The sequence below is a fragment of the Rhipicephalus microplus genome, chromosome 1, assembly GCF_043290135.1.
Source record: "Rhipicephalus microplus isolate Deutch F79 chromosome 1, USDA_Rmic, whole genome shotgun sequence".
NCBI lineage: Eukaryota > Metazoa > Arthropoda > Arachnida > Ixodida > Ixodidae > Rhipicephalus > Rhipicephalus microplus.
The window spans coordinates 286420606-286435213 of NC_134700.1; the positions used below are offsets into that span (position 1 = coordinate 286420606).

Below are 14608 nucleotides of genomic sequence, written 5' to 3' on the forward strand. Positions count from 1 at the left end.
CCCGGGACTACATGTGGACCCATATTTTACGCTTCGCCTTTTTTTCTTTTCTTCTAATGTGTAGTATCGCTAGGTGTATTCCGTGACGAACGGTTGTGTTGTCCGCGATCTCCGATACTAGCATTGCTCTCGCCGATCTGTGCCCTGTGCTCGGACTCCTTCGACAGTGTCCCCCGTTTTCCCTCCTGTGCGGCAAGTGCCCCGTCTGTGTTTTTCTCTTTCAACTATTCTTCTTATCCCCTTTCCCAACGCGGGTTTTAGCCGCGTCACCGTATTCGAAAGACAAAAATTAGCTTCTTTTTCTCTTACTTCAAGATCCACTTACTACTACGAGTGTGTATCAGTCGCAGAGTGATTCCTATGGAACTACATAGAATCCTGGCGCAGATCTCATAGCTGTAAACTTTTTTCCCTCCAATTTCTTATACTCTGTTAACTGCAGCCCAAAGTTTGTACTCGTCATCGTTAAAAAATGTTGAAGGTAACATTTTTTACAGAGAATGCGAGAGACGTTAGTGCATCACTTCTAATGACTCTATTTGCAAAGGGACGTAAGAGCATGTTGACTCGGGTGAAATCTAAGTCGTGAGGACACCGTGTCTCGATAACACAAGCTTGATCACTTCTTCAAATTTACGTATGGTGCAGTATAGGAAATCCGGACCTGCAAATCAAGGCTCACATGTCTAGCACGTTTATCTCAATCGATTACTTACGTACGCGTTTAGCAGAGCTGTCGAATCACGTCGCGACTCAAAAGCAAAGAGTTTTGTCCCAGGCAAAAATCAGATAGGCAAAAATAAACTAGGTTCTTTCCGAGCATAGAATACCGCTTCCAGCTGAGTACGGCTGTTCTCTCCAGGTATGGTAATTAGCGTGGGTTCCAACTGTGATTTATTTATCAAAAGATTTCATTGCCCAGTGTCGCGCTCTCGCTGAAGGTAATTCGATGGTACACATGCAAGCGTGCGCATGGCGTATTAGCATAAGGGCTGACTGTTCTTTCAGCTGTTTTTATTTGCAAAACGTACGTTAGTGGCCGGTGTTGTGGCCCATTTTATGTCGCCTACTGCGTTAGCGTAAGAAGCATATTGCATACCTTCGGCGGATTTGTTTTTCTTATACCACTCGCCAAAACCTGACCGCTTTCTCCCTTCTCGAAGCTATCGAAGTTAACAGGAACAGCCGAGCATTTGTTATCCTGGTCTTACTTATCGCGCGGGCGTCTGTCAGTCAAATATTTACTCCATAGGTGGCGCGGCAACTCTTGTGTCGCCCGGCGGCAAGAGAAAATCGGGCGGGGCAATCGCCTGCAAATTTCTCAAGGCTAAACCCGCCGGAAACCTACAAAAACCCCATCCTTATCTTAATCCTAATAATCAGCGTGCAGCGAATTTAAACGTTAAAGCCATGCGCATTGAGAGAGGCTCTGAATGTTTGTTCCAGGTTAAGAGGAAGTTGAACATTGGGATAAAACCTTGCTTGTTCCAGGTTAGAGGAAGTGGAACATTGGGATAAAACCTTGCTTTAAACGTTTGTAAAGTCGCGTTGTACGAGACGGACACGTCATTTCAGTAAGAACGTCTACTTTATTCTGACAACCAGAGAGTCGAAAATAGAGCAGGTGCACGCAGTGAACCAGAAGTTGCAAGAGTGCAAGAGACGAAGGAGAAACAGAGAGGAGAGCAGCAGGTTGCTTGGAAACCTGCTCCGCAATGTTTTTATGACCGTGGGGAGCGTGGTGGCGGCCGCGTCGCTACAAGTCATTTTGCGGGACGTTATCGCTTTACAAGTTTGTTTATACCGCTCCGGAGGTCCACGCTTAGCGATGCTGAAACGAAATCTTTATTAATCTAGAATGACCGTACATTAACGGAGAAGAAATTCCGCATTAGCCACGGAGGTAGCGTTCGGTAACTTCGGTACTACGTTAGGGCAGAGCGCGTCAGAAACGCGTCCTTGTTTGTGATGCACGCTGCCATGAGCAATATTGTGCGCCAACTAGCTCAGCAATAAAGCTTACGCCAGGAAAGCATTCGCTTTCTCAATGTACATACATGCGCTGTTCACAATAAACAAGGAGAAAAAATCAGGGACTTGCTGTATCTAAACTGAGTTGCGCGAAAAAAAATTGAAGTACAAAAAGAACACACCTGGACACAGCGCACCCTGGCAGTGTGCTGTTTTCTGTTCTTCCTTTCTTCATTTTTTTTTCGCGCAACCCAGTTAAGATGAATTACCAACTCGTCCAGCAGTCCGCGCTTCTCAAGAGTTACAGCAGCGGCAGATTTATACAGACGTTGATGTGGTTCCTCTGTGTGTAACTCATGCAGGCCTCAGATCTTGGTCCTGACCGGTGACCCGAGCCACCGTCCGCCCCTCGTGGACTTCGCCTACAGCATCACCAAAAAGCTCTCGCTGCTGATCTGTGGTAACGTCACGCCCGTAAGTACAGCCCGTGTGTTCGCCCGCAAAGTGAGGTCGTGTTCCTAGCGTCCCACGTCACACCAGTAACGCTGTAAAACTCTTTGTTTGAAGATAGTTATAGCGCGAGAAGAGAACGACGACGCAGAGACAAGAAGGGCACGAGCGTTCGTGTCCTTCCTGCCCTTCTTGTCTCTTCGTCGTTGTTCTGTTCTCGTGCTAGAACTATTGTCATGTCATACCAATTAGCCCAAGCTGCCACGCTTCTTTGTTCGAAATACGGCAGCGGTGTGTTTGATAAACTAAAGGTGCTTTAAAGAGAGCACGCAAGCTGCGTCGCTGCGAAGCCGCTCGTAGGTCCAGTAAGAAGGAGAACTAGCTTCGAGGTGGGCGTATAGAAGTGACCACGAGGCGATGACGCGCCTCATCTGAACGGCCAGCTTTTGGTCATTCTCGTCCCGGCGTGGGAACTAACGAGTTCTTAGAATCCAGCTTGAGGGGTACTCGACCATTATTTTTGCCAGAAGCCTTCATAACTATATTGCACCTGAACCTCTAATGCAAGTATTGTAAAGGTCCTTAAAAATTAGGCACAAAGATCAGCTCAGATTCATTGTGCCTTCCCTTCTGTACACTCTAAAAAAAAGCGAGTAAAAACGGTGTCTTTTTGTCCCACAACAATAATCGTCATTTATATTGCGTTCCATCCTTGCGCTATCGCCCCGCGCCCGGTACATTCCGGTCACGATCGACATGCCCATTATCAGGGTTACATTGCATTCTCGATAGGAAAGTGGCCACGAGTTTTCAAGAAAGGAAGCGCACGCAAGCCTGATGACGATTATTATTTTGGGACAAAAATACAACCTTTTTACTCGATGTTTCTTTAGAGTGTACGCATGACTAAATTGCGTGCTATGCTCGTATTAAATCAATTTAATCAAAGTGAAATTCTGCTGCAGTTGGTTCATTGTGGTTCATGGTCTCCATGGTCTTATCTTTTGTGACGTCAAGTGGGTGGGATGTCTGGTTTTCGCAGCACCGCCTGACGTACCGGTCGCGCACTGCGCTCACTAACCGCGCCAACGCGTGGCTCGAGCGGCGCAAGATCAAGGCCTTCTACATACTGGTGCGGGACGAGGACTTCACGCACGGCGTGCGATCCATGCTGCAGGTGGGTTGGTGCAACGCCACCTAAAGAAACTGTGGTGGTGGTGGGGATGAAGCCGATTACGTCGTCATGGTGACCGCGAATCGCGTGTTTAGAGCGAGAAAAAAAACGTCCCAGACTTAATTAGCCAGCGTGCCAACTTAATTAGCGAGCAAGCCACGCGCTCGCACCGCCTCCAATGAAGCACATACCAACTCATGTCGAGACTACACGCTATTTTTTCACAGGTATCTACAACAAGAATTTGCCCCCCTGGTGCAGCGACCACGCTTTAATTGATGACTTACCAATGCAGTATTGACGTTGATGTTTGTCGTTCACGACAAACACCAACGTCAATACTGCATTGGTAAGTCATCAATCACGACAAACATCAACGTCAATACTGCATTGGTAAGTCATCAATTAAAGCGTGGTCGCTGCACCAGGGGGGCAAATTCTTGTTGTAGATACCTGTGAAAAAATTGCGTGTAGTCTTGACATGAGTTGGTATGTGCTTCATTGGAGGCGTTGCCAACACGTGGCTCTCTCGCTAATTAAGTTGGTATGCTGGCTAATTAAGTTTCGTTACGTCGAGAGTGTTTGTCGTTCTCGATAAGCACTCTCGACGTAGTCTTTCGAGTCACGGCTTTCAGGGATGGCACTGGGGAGCCAATTGGTGGCCCTAGAGCAGGCCCGCGGCCTGCGGGGCTCTGCTGGAGGGCTCCACCCTGGAATTAACCTCGGTCTCACATCGTGCAGTATATCGCATCAGGGGCATATTACAACTTCGAAAGCATGGCGGTTGAGTTCCTTTTTTCATCTGACACAATTATTTTATGCCGGTCTTCATTAATAACAATTTACCGACGTTAATTACGTCCACGTCAGTAATAGAGCACGTTCCTTAGAATAGGTGCGAGATGCATGTTAATGACTGCTCTCCAGGTTTCCACTTATGGTGTCGACTTCACCTCTGCTTTAAGCCTATCTAAAAAAACGTGATTAGCTGAGAAATAATCGCAGGCATGGTTCACACCATACATCGTTCCAGCAAGCGTCCTTAAAGGAGCACTGACATCAAATTTCAACATCGAGATATGCCCGTCATTCGATCACTCGGTATGCGTAGGCCTTTTTGGCCAAATTTGAATGGCGTCCGGCGCGTCGAAGTTATTTTATTTCCACGCAAAAACAGCGTAGAAAAGTTAAGGAGGAAAAAAAAAACGAAAGATAGACTGCCCTGCGACATCGAAACTAGCGCTACGTGTTCGGTGTGATACATTCCTGAGTGACGATACACTAGTAACGATGACATCGACGATCTCCGAGTGCGTTTGGAGCCGGCTCCCAGCCATGTTCTCACTAGTGGCTGTGCTTGCTGTGTTGAAGCGTGCGTGCGATTCAGCGTGCCGCATCGACTGATTTGCATCGTGTTTCACTTAGTGTGAGTACGATCATTCAGAGCGACAATACGTGCCAGCATGTCGGGGAACCGCTGCGTAGTGAGAACCTGCACGTCGACGCGCGGAAAAAGTGGGAAGTGTGTGGCGTTTCATGCCTTTTTAAGCAACGAACCTCAACGCAGCCAGTGCGTTGACTTCGTATACGCGCCGTTGGACAGAGGGACTGGACGCCTTTGAAGAACAGCCGCATTTGCTCCTTTCGTTTTGCGGCGAGCTACTACAAGGTAAATCCTGTGTTGGCGGACCAGTTGGGTTCCACTGGCTGTACGAGGCCTCTTCTCGAGGCCGTGGCTATTCCTACCGCGTGCTCTATTGCAGCTGAAAGCAGTGAATTCACTCGCCAAACGCCCGCGACGTGAGGTGCGTAGTTGGTGTTCTTGAGCTCCGACAATACGGCCGAGACTAATAGATACATTGCATATAACGCGGAGCTTGTCAAGGAAGGATCGTCGCGAATCGCGGCGATACCCAATTCCGAGTTGCTGTCGTCATCACTTGCCGATGTTGACCGCGACGACGGCGAGGACGACGATGTTGGCGACAGAGGCACTTTCTGAGACACAGCTGGACTGACTGTACGTGCGGTCCTAGCAGTTGAAACGGCAGTGTGACGTCACCATTTTTTGTGAAAGCGACATCAGCTGTGAAGCGGCCTCGACGTGGCCGCGAGGTAGCTTTGCCAGCACTAAAATTTGGCGGGCTTTCCACCCATTTTGAACCGCGGTCGATAGCGAATATATTAATCAATATTGCAGATATTCATTCGTCCCTCAGATGTGTTTGAAGTCGTGAATCGCTACTAGGATGTCGATAGCTACTCGTTGACGCAAAAATTTTGACATGAGCAAATTCGGTGTCAGTGCTCCTTTAAAGGTGCTCACAAATATACGTGCGGTACGTGACTTCCAAAAGGACGCGTTGTCTGTTGCGTTTTTTCTTTAAATTTTAAGATAGGCATTTACGACCTCGTATTTCTTAACATCCGACAATTATCCAATGTCTTGCAACTAACTTCTGTTAAAAAAAAACATTTACCGCGTTGTGACCAAAATCTATGAAAGAGGTGCCAACCACTTTGTTTTATTCATTTTTTGTCCTACAGTCTTGCGGACTGGGCAAGCTCCGTCCCAACGTGGTGATGATTGGCTACAAGTCCAACTGGCAAACGTGCGACCGCCAGGAGGTGCTCAAGTACTTCACCGTCATCCAGTGAGTGATGGAGCCAGCTGCGCGACCCATTTATCGCTCGGCAGAAAAAAACAACGCCGTCTGCTGGCTTATATGGTGCACGTGTGCTGACGGCGTCATTCTTAGGCCATCTACATCGTACATTAGGGCGAAAGGCCTTGCCATTGCGCTGTTCCTATAGGAAACACGTCGAATAGAACGAATGCTTAGAAAGGGCGCGTTGAAGCAACTAATCGCTGAAGTCGCGCTCATAACGCGTTACTGCATGTTATCAAGAACAATGTGAGAGGACAATGGTAGATATAAAAGGTCAAAGTTTCGCCAAAAGGGGCGAGGCAATGAATGCGATAGCAATATATTCCAACGTTTTACGAATCAAGGATAGCATTTGTGGGAACAATAATAATTGTACTAAACATGCGCTTGCTAAATAACAGAGTTTCCTGCGTCGTGGCCACAATAGATGACCACAACAAGGCTCGTCCGTAGTGACGGCGTTAATGAGAAGCGCCTCCCGCGGGCAGCGCATGCTGGTACTAAGAAGAGCTATACATCGTGTGTCGCCGCTGGTGGCAGATGTGCAGAGCGCATCTATATTGGGACAGCTGCTCCAGGTATGCTTTTAGCACCGTTTTTGTCGTGTTGAGAGCGTAGCGCGTAGAAACTCCCGCCTGCTGCGGGGGCAAGAGCCGCGCGCTGATCGTTGCCACGATAGCGCCGGTAACCAAAAGCGCCCCCCCCCCCCCCCCCTTTTCGCTCACGAGATAGGCGCGCGCGTAGGCGACCCTGACCGATGTTCGCTCCCTCCGCAGAAAGAATATATATATATATATATATATATATATATATATATATATATATATATATATATATATATATATATATATATATATATATATATATGCGTGTGCGTGTGTGTTAATGACTGTGTTGGCGAGACTGTCCATATAATTGCTATCACAATGAAAGGCGTGTTTTTAGAGCAATAAAAGTATGTGACCTTGGCGCAGTTGGTATCTGATCTAGCGGACGCCGGCATAAAACAGTTTCGTGTTAAAAGATGGCTTTCGTTTTCGAGTGATCTAAGGCGCATGCGCGGCGGGCAAACGCGAGTTTCGCCATAGCCGAATACTGATTCCAGAGGTCTGTTAGCTTCATCCGCCGTCTCTGCTTTCCAGTGACGTCCTGGACCTGTACATGTCTGTCTGTATCCTTCGGCTGCCCGAGGGCCACGACTACTCCGAGTACGCGGACCAGGACACCGCGGTGGCCGCCAACGGCAAGAAGCTCGACATGCTCACCGTGCCGGGAGGCATTGAGCGCGAGAACTCGTCGGGAGCCTTCCCGCGAAACATTTCCAGCGCGCAGCTGTCTATGGGTGAGATACAAGCCCGATCTTTACAAGCGAGTCCACCGACGGAACTGTGCGACAATTTAAGGTAGATGAACGCTGATGCCAAGGAAATTAAATCCCTAATCACAGTCATGCATTGTCAGGAGGGCACATGCAAAATGATAGCATTTCGGCGTGTCTAGATTATTCGGTAGGTTTGTCAACGTTTACAGCCTAATTAGCTTAGATGATCGTGTTGCTATCACTTGTAACTGCATTCATTTGCGGTCCAGTGGTGAGAAATTACTTGCAGTTCAAGCCGAATGGGAGGAGGTGCACTCGCTGGAATGCCTCTGTTTTGCTTCTTTTCACATTCCTTATGCCTGAAGCGCTGTTTGGCGTACACAGAACTCTTGATTTTCACGCAAGAGAAGAGACTGCGCCCTGTTAGCGCGTAGGTAGTTGTGCGATTCTATTCAAACACCCTGGTTGTTCTTAAGTCCTCTTTCGGGCGAGTGCACCACGCAGAGGAAAAGTTGAGGGTCTCAATTTTTGCACTGTGGAAGCACGAGTGTGCGGGTGAGAACATGCTGGGTGGGTCACAACAAGCTGTCCCTTAAAAAAAGTAACTGTGGGTCCCATGGGTGGATTTGAACCAGCGCTTCTGAATGCAGAAACCAGGTGAACGCACCGAACAGTCGAACAAATAACCTCCTGTAACATATAGCGCTTTAAAAGTATTGGCGCATACGTCGCTTAGCAACACTTTATCAATGGAAGTAATTAAGGGTGATACGGGTTCTTTCTTCTTATGATTCGCAATCGCAAGACAGGGTTATGGGACGAGGTGCAGCCCTTCAAGGAGTCCCATGTTGCCGCAGCATAAATGACGCTCCTGACATTATATCTTACTTCACACTGACTGTACAAAGCTAAGGTGAGAGGCACATTCATAGATATCTATGCGTCTTGCCTCTCTTCCCGCTTCGCCACCTCTGCTGCCATGATAATACAGTGATAAGTTATCCTCGGCTCGGCTCAGCCCCGCGCACTTTCCGAGGCACAGCACTCGGTAGTAGGCCACCACACAATCACCTGGTTTCCGGCCCGCATGGGCTCAGAGGTGCATCTGACTCTTCCCAACGCCAACGAACTTGCCCATAACCGTGCGCGAGAAATCACGTGCCGCGGCGGTCCGGGCGGGTACGGAGGTGGGTTCGCGGATAACTTTAAATATCCACTTGGCACCTTTAACGAAGTGACGTCCCATTATCAGTTGTCTAGGCGGAAGTAACCGCTTCCGCATTCCAAGCTCACTCGGCCACAGTCGTTGGTTCTTCGGATGCTACAGGCAAGTTCATTCCCATCTCGTAGCACATTCAGCCACTTTGCTGATGGTATAACTCCAGGATGCCCTAGTTGTGAGGCACATAACTGCACACTCGCTCACATGCTCTGGCAGTGCCCGGAGTTACATGGCGCAAAGTTCAGCACAGAAGAAGACTGGGAGAGGGCTCTTAAAAGCCCCGAACTCTCAGTCCAATACTCGGCAGTCCAGGAGGCCTGCGAACGGGTGCAGAGCCACGGTCTTCCAGTCCTGGCGTGGACGCGGCCAGCAACTGCGGCGGACACCTCTTAGGAGGGCGTCTGACCAGTTCTCCAGGACCAAATAAAGTTCATTTCCCTCACTCATTCGGTGCGCATATTGTCACGCTTGTACTAATACGGAACATGACGGCGATGGTGAACTTTCGTCCCGACGATCTGTATACAAGAAAAAAGTGAGCTTTGCTTTTACAGTTATTTTCAACGGATTTCTCGCCAACTCCTTCCAACGTTGATGTAGTACACGAAACTAGGTCGCCAGCTCTTTTCCGCACTTGCCGCGCATTGCGTATGCGAGTGCCAACGAGGCGCCGCCCCACGCTGTCCACGCAGGTGGAAGTTCCCGGGAGCCCTCCCCGCCGGCCACTCCGCACATGAGTCGAGCGGTGGGCATGCCGGGCAACGCCTCCGAGAAGGCTCCGCTGGCCGAGCCCGAGCCTGCCTCGGTGGTGGTCAACGTGATGCCGCAGCAGCATCACCAGGGTGCCGAGGACACCAACAAGACGGCCGATGAGCCCAAGGAACTGCCGCTGTCCATCAACCAGTTCCTGCGCAAGCAGAAGAAGGGAACCATCGACGTCTGGTGGCTGTACGACGACGGAGGTGAGAACGAAGTTCACACGCCGTTACTATTGCGTTGACGATAGTTATAGCGCGATAACAAAACGACGACACGGAGACAAGAAGGACACCAGCGCTCGTTTCCTTCGTCTCCTTCTTGTCTCTGTGTCCTCGTTTTGTTATCGCGCTATAACTATCGTCATGCCACACCAACTAGTCAAGCTGCCACACTTCTATATTGCGTTGAGTCAGCTGTATTCGAATATGGTTGTCTAATTGGTATTCTAAAAATAATGTGTTAATATTACGAGAAATCGTGAAACAAAGAATGTGCTCTGACGAAGACAAACCTCTTGTCGGAAGGTTAACTCCAGTCACATTCTTTGCTCTGGTATTTCGCAATTCGGCGTACCTTCAATTATCTATGTTCCGCTGAACTTGTGTTCTACCTTGCTCGCAATAAGGCGAAAATTCGTTAACCGGCCTGTGTCGGCAAACCGGACTAGCACAAGATGCGCCCTCACACGATTAGAATCGTGATTACGCGGCACAAGCGCACAGTGCTCGCCAAATGGGTCTGACTCACGTGGTGTTCTCTGCAGGCCTGACGATGCTCATTCCGTACCTGCTGTCCACACGCAACAATTGGAGCGGATGCAAGTTGCGCGTCTTCTCGCTGGCCAACAAGAAGGAGGAACTCGACCGGGAACAGCGAAAGTGAGCATGCTGCCGCGGAATTCAAATCGGCACACGTTGTCTCTCAACGAACGTTACAGGACAGGCTGGCGCAAGTGTGTACAGGGACATCTCGTTGACGTATGATTCTGCGTGATACGTCCTGCAGACAATAGAGGTTTTTAGCAAGCTACGGAAATACGACACGGTTCCTTTCCGTATGCGCGTACAGTAGACAGTTATAGTTTGCCGTTAGTGTGATAGGGGAAGTTAAGGGAATGACGATACCGTGCAGCAAACGTTCGTTGCGGACAGCGTCATATAAGACAGTTATAGTTTACGGTTAGGTTAACGTGATAGAGGAGGTTAAGGAAATGGCGTTACCGTGCAGCAAACGTTCGTTGTGGACAGCGTATTATAGTTTAGCGGGATAGCATTTAAGTGCTCCAGCTGTGATGGTGGCGCCACCTATCGGATGATCAGTAAGTTAAAGACGGGGAAAAGGAAACGAAACGAGAATGTTTGCCTATGCCACCGCGCGAAGCATTGTTGCAAGTTTATTTTACTTCTAATAAAAGCAAATGAATATGAACCACGCACCAAATGCAAAAGAAATTATGTTGCCAATTCGTTTACATTGATCTTGTAGTTAGGCCTAAACGCGTTCGAAATGGGAAGCTATCTGAAAATATACGCCAACTTATTTGGAATACTCGCTCATCGAAGCTAACTGAAGGCAAGCGAAGCCGTTTTAAACAGTCGTTTCCTGCGAACAAGGTGAATCTTTCAACAACTACGCCAAACTCACTTTCGAAGCGGGCGTCCGAGAGCGCCGCCGTGTTTACGTACGCTTGGTACACTTACGCCAAGGTAACCCTAAATCTGAAAAGTACCGCGCGTACGGTAAGCGGTACGGGTACCGTACGTATCTGCGCACGCGCACTTCGATTCCAGTATCACGGTACGCCCGGTATCCCGGTAAGCCCGGTAAACTATAACTGTCTATTGTTTAGCGGAATAGCGTTTACGTGCCCCAGGTGGGATGGTGGCGCCACCTATCGGAAATTTGAGAAGTAAGAACAGTGAAAAGAAAACGAGAGTGTCTGCCTATGTCACCGCGCAAAGCATTGTTACAAGTTCATTTTAGATGATAAAAGTAAATAAATGTGGACCGTTCCCCAAAAGCGAGAAATTTTACCTTGCAATATTTGTTTACACAGATCCTCCAGTTAGGCGTAGACACGTTCAAAATGGAAGCTATCTCAAAAACTACGCCAACTTATCCGTAATACTCAATCGTCGAAGGTAACTGAAGTAAGCGAAGCCACTTTAAACAGTCGTTTGCTGCGAACAAAGCGTATATTTCAACAACTTCGCCAAAATCACTTCGAAGCGGGCGTCCGAGAGCGCCGCCAGGCTTACGTGCACTACGTACACGTACGCTACCACGGTAACCTTAAATCTGAAAAATACCGCGCTTACGGTAAGCGGTACAGGTAACGTGCGTATCTGTGCATGCGCACTTCGATTCGAGTTTCACGGTACGCCCGGTATCCCGGAAAGCCCGGTATCTGTCTATTGTCGGTATTTGTCTATTGCAGATTGAGAGTTTTGCAAATGAATTTTATAGCTTGCCTCGAAACGCTCACCTCACTTGCCAAAATTAATGGCAACATTGTGTGTGTGATGTTGAGTTTTGCATGGTGGAAGGGACGAACTGATGTGGCACTGCAGCGTCTGCTTGTCTGCTATGGACTGTGTGGGTTTGGCCGGTGCTTCCTTAGTTGAGCGTGTGATTTCCTTTTTCGTGCTGGTGGATGTGCGATAGGTGCCAAGTGGTGTTGCGTTGTGAGCCACACACGATTCGCCATATACTCACCATAACAGCGTAAGCGTTTTAGCCGATCGCCGCGGACGGCGTGGACAGGTAGTGCCATCTGGCGAGCATTATGTGCAATCTGGCAGGTTCCGGCGCCGTCAGGCAAATGTTTACGTCACACGTAGAAGTGCACTCGGTTGAGTCTCGGTTTCGGTATTGCGGGTTTTTTGGTAATTGAAAATTATTTTCGAATTTTTTGAGCATTTTTGTTATCGGGCGCGTGAGAAGAGTGTCTAAGGAACATTAAAGCACCATTAACCTGGCATGGTCAAAAAATCGCAGGAGTCCTTCAACCTTTAAGATTAGTCATCATGTTGTCGCAGGTCGCGTTAATTAGGGAGGCAATCGCCGGGCTAATTCCAAGGGCTGAAGTATCGGCCTCCCGAACTGCACCACGAAAGAGTGGACAATTTAGAAGTGGGCCTATTTGGCGCGCCAGCGGACGCCGGCTGTGGCCCAAAGAATAAGTCAGAGCCGAGAGCTGATAAACACAACAAAATGATATTCTCAATTATGGCAGATCAAAACGATACACAAATATGCACACTCGACAATCGTTGAATACGCACTACAATGCAGTCGCATGCATCGAACAATCAAAACACCTAAAGACTAAAGAATTCGAAAACTTATTCAGTCCAAAGTCCTTGGAACAAAAGTCTGAATGATACTCTTTCGAGAATCACTCACTCAAAGTCCAGCGCTGTTGTCGTTCCGCTGCCCCCGAAGTTTCTCTTCCAGAAAACCTCGCGTCTTCAATTGGCCGCTCTCCAAGTACCAAACTTCTTCGCCGGTAACACGTCGGTTTCCCACGCGCCTTCGCTCGCTGGCGGTAGACACACACTCCTGCCTGTAGCACGAGTCTTCACCCCTCAGGTGGAAATCCTCTTCTTCTCCTCCTTTGTCACTGAGGACAAAAGGCTTCGCCCACACGGCGGAAAGACCCTACGCGCACTTGCGCAAAACTTTCATCTTCTGCCTACGCACACGGGCGCGAACTTTCTTCTTCTCCTCCTTTGTCACTGAGGTCCAAAGGCTTCGCCTACGACACGGTGGAAACACCCTACGCACTCTGGCGCACAATTCCTTCTTCTCCTGCTCTCCCATCTCTGCTGCTCGGTTAAATACCTTTCGCGCTAGATTCCAGAAAATTCTCATCGTTTCGTCGGCGCGATACACAGCGAAGGTTGGGGAAAGCGCGAGACGGTTCGAAGGCCGTCCGCGACAGATGACGCAACTCTGCATCACCACGCCCCTTTCCCTCAAGAACTTTCCAGGGCTTGCTCGGCCGCCGATGTGAGGAGGTTAGTCGGCGAGACTACGCTTCCGAGAGGGGAGGGACGGCGCACCCGGGGAGCCTTTGGATGTTTATTTTCTTCTTTATCGTTGACTTTGAGGCGCCTCTCTGCGCTTGGTATCGTCACTGTCGCTGGAATTCGGCGGCGGCGCGCTTTTTCGGAGCCCTCGTTTGTGACACATGTCATCTTTACTAATAGTTATGCGGGTTTCATCGTCGTGTTTATTTTTTATTCGTCCTCGGAAGGCGGCATACGCATGGAGACGCGCACACTGAATCGTGGTCATTTCTTTCACAGAGGACGAACTGGGGGACCCGTGAGACAAGACAGTTAGGCCTGACTCTGCTATAATGTTGTAAACTATATATGCGCCATATTTTAGCTTTGCCGACCGCTGCCAGCATGGTGTCGAGAGCACCGTGAGGAATCAACAGTTGCCACAAGAACTTATAAGTGAAATCTCGACCACCCGTAACTACTGTAGCTGTGCTTCAGGAGCTGCAGCCCTCCGGTGTCCTTTTCGCAGAACATCGGACACCGTTTTCTCCTTGACTCGGGCGCCGATCGCAACAGTACAAATCACTGTGGTTTGATTTATCAGTGGTGTCTGTTTACGTTCGTGGAAGCATTAGATATAGACTACCGTTTTTTTATTTACTATATTTAGAATGGTTTGCATCTGGGCTAGTTGCTGATCTTGCATGTTGAATGGTTGCAGCAAAAGTTAGACGCACGAACGAGGGAGGGAAACACGAAGACTCTGCTAACAACTCTTGTTGGTCAACAATGTCTCTTTCCTGTGTCTGTGGGTCTAATTTTCGTTGCAACCACTCGACGTGCTTTCAGAGTAGCACAATAAGGCCGTGCCAGTCTTTGAGAGCGGGACGTCCTGATTGACTGGTTGCGTCATCGACTGAACGAACACTCCTTTTTCTATCATAGCAGAGTTTCAGGGTTCAATATGGTCAGTTCTTTGACGTTTTCGGTCAGTTTCAAGGACGTTGGTTCGACATTTTTCTTAGGCGCGCG

At 48.8% G+C, this 14608-nt stretch overlaps 1 protein-coding gene across 1 annotated transcript in view; it reads left to right on the forward strand.

Annotated features, from left to right (window-relative positions):
- The window catches only part of LOC119188309 (solute carrier family 12 member 2), a 132346-nt gene that overhangs the window by 110788 nt on the left and 6950 nt on the right, over positions 1 to 14608 (forward strand). Inside the window, exons 15-20 of the mRNA XM_037436282.2 lie at positions 2334 to 2445; positions 3464 to 3598; positions 6143 to 6249; positions 7407 to 7606; positions 9500 to 9769; positions 10330 to 10444. Coding sequence (XP_037292179.2) covers positions 2334 to 2445; positions 3464 to 3598; positions 6143 to 6249; positions 7407 to 7606; positions 9500 to 9769; positions 10330 to 10444 — 939 coding nt within the window. The remainder of the gene's footprint in view (positions 1 to 2333; positions 2446 to 3463; positions 3599 to 6142; positions 6250 to 7406; positions 7607 to 9499; positions 9770 to 10329; positions 10445 to 14608) is intronic.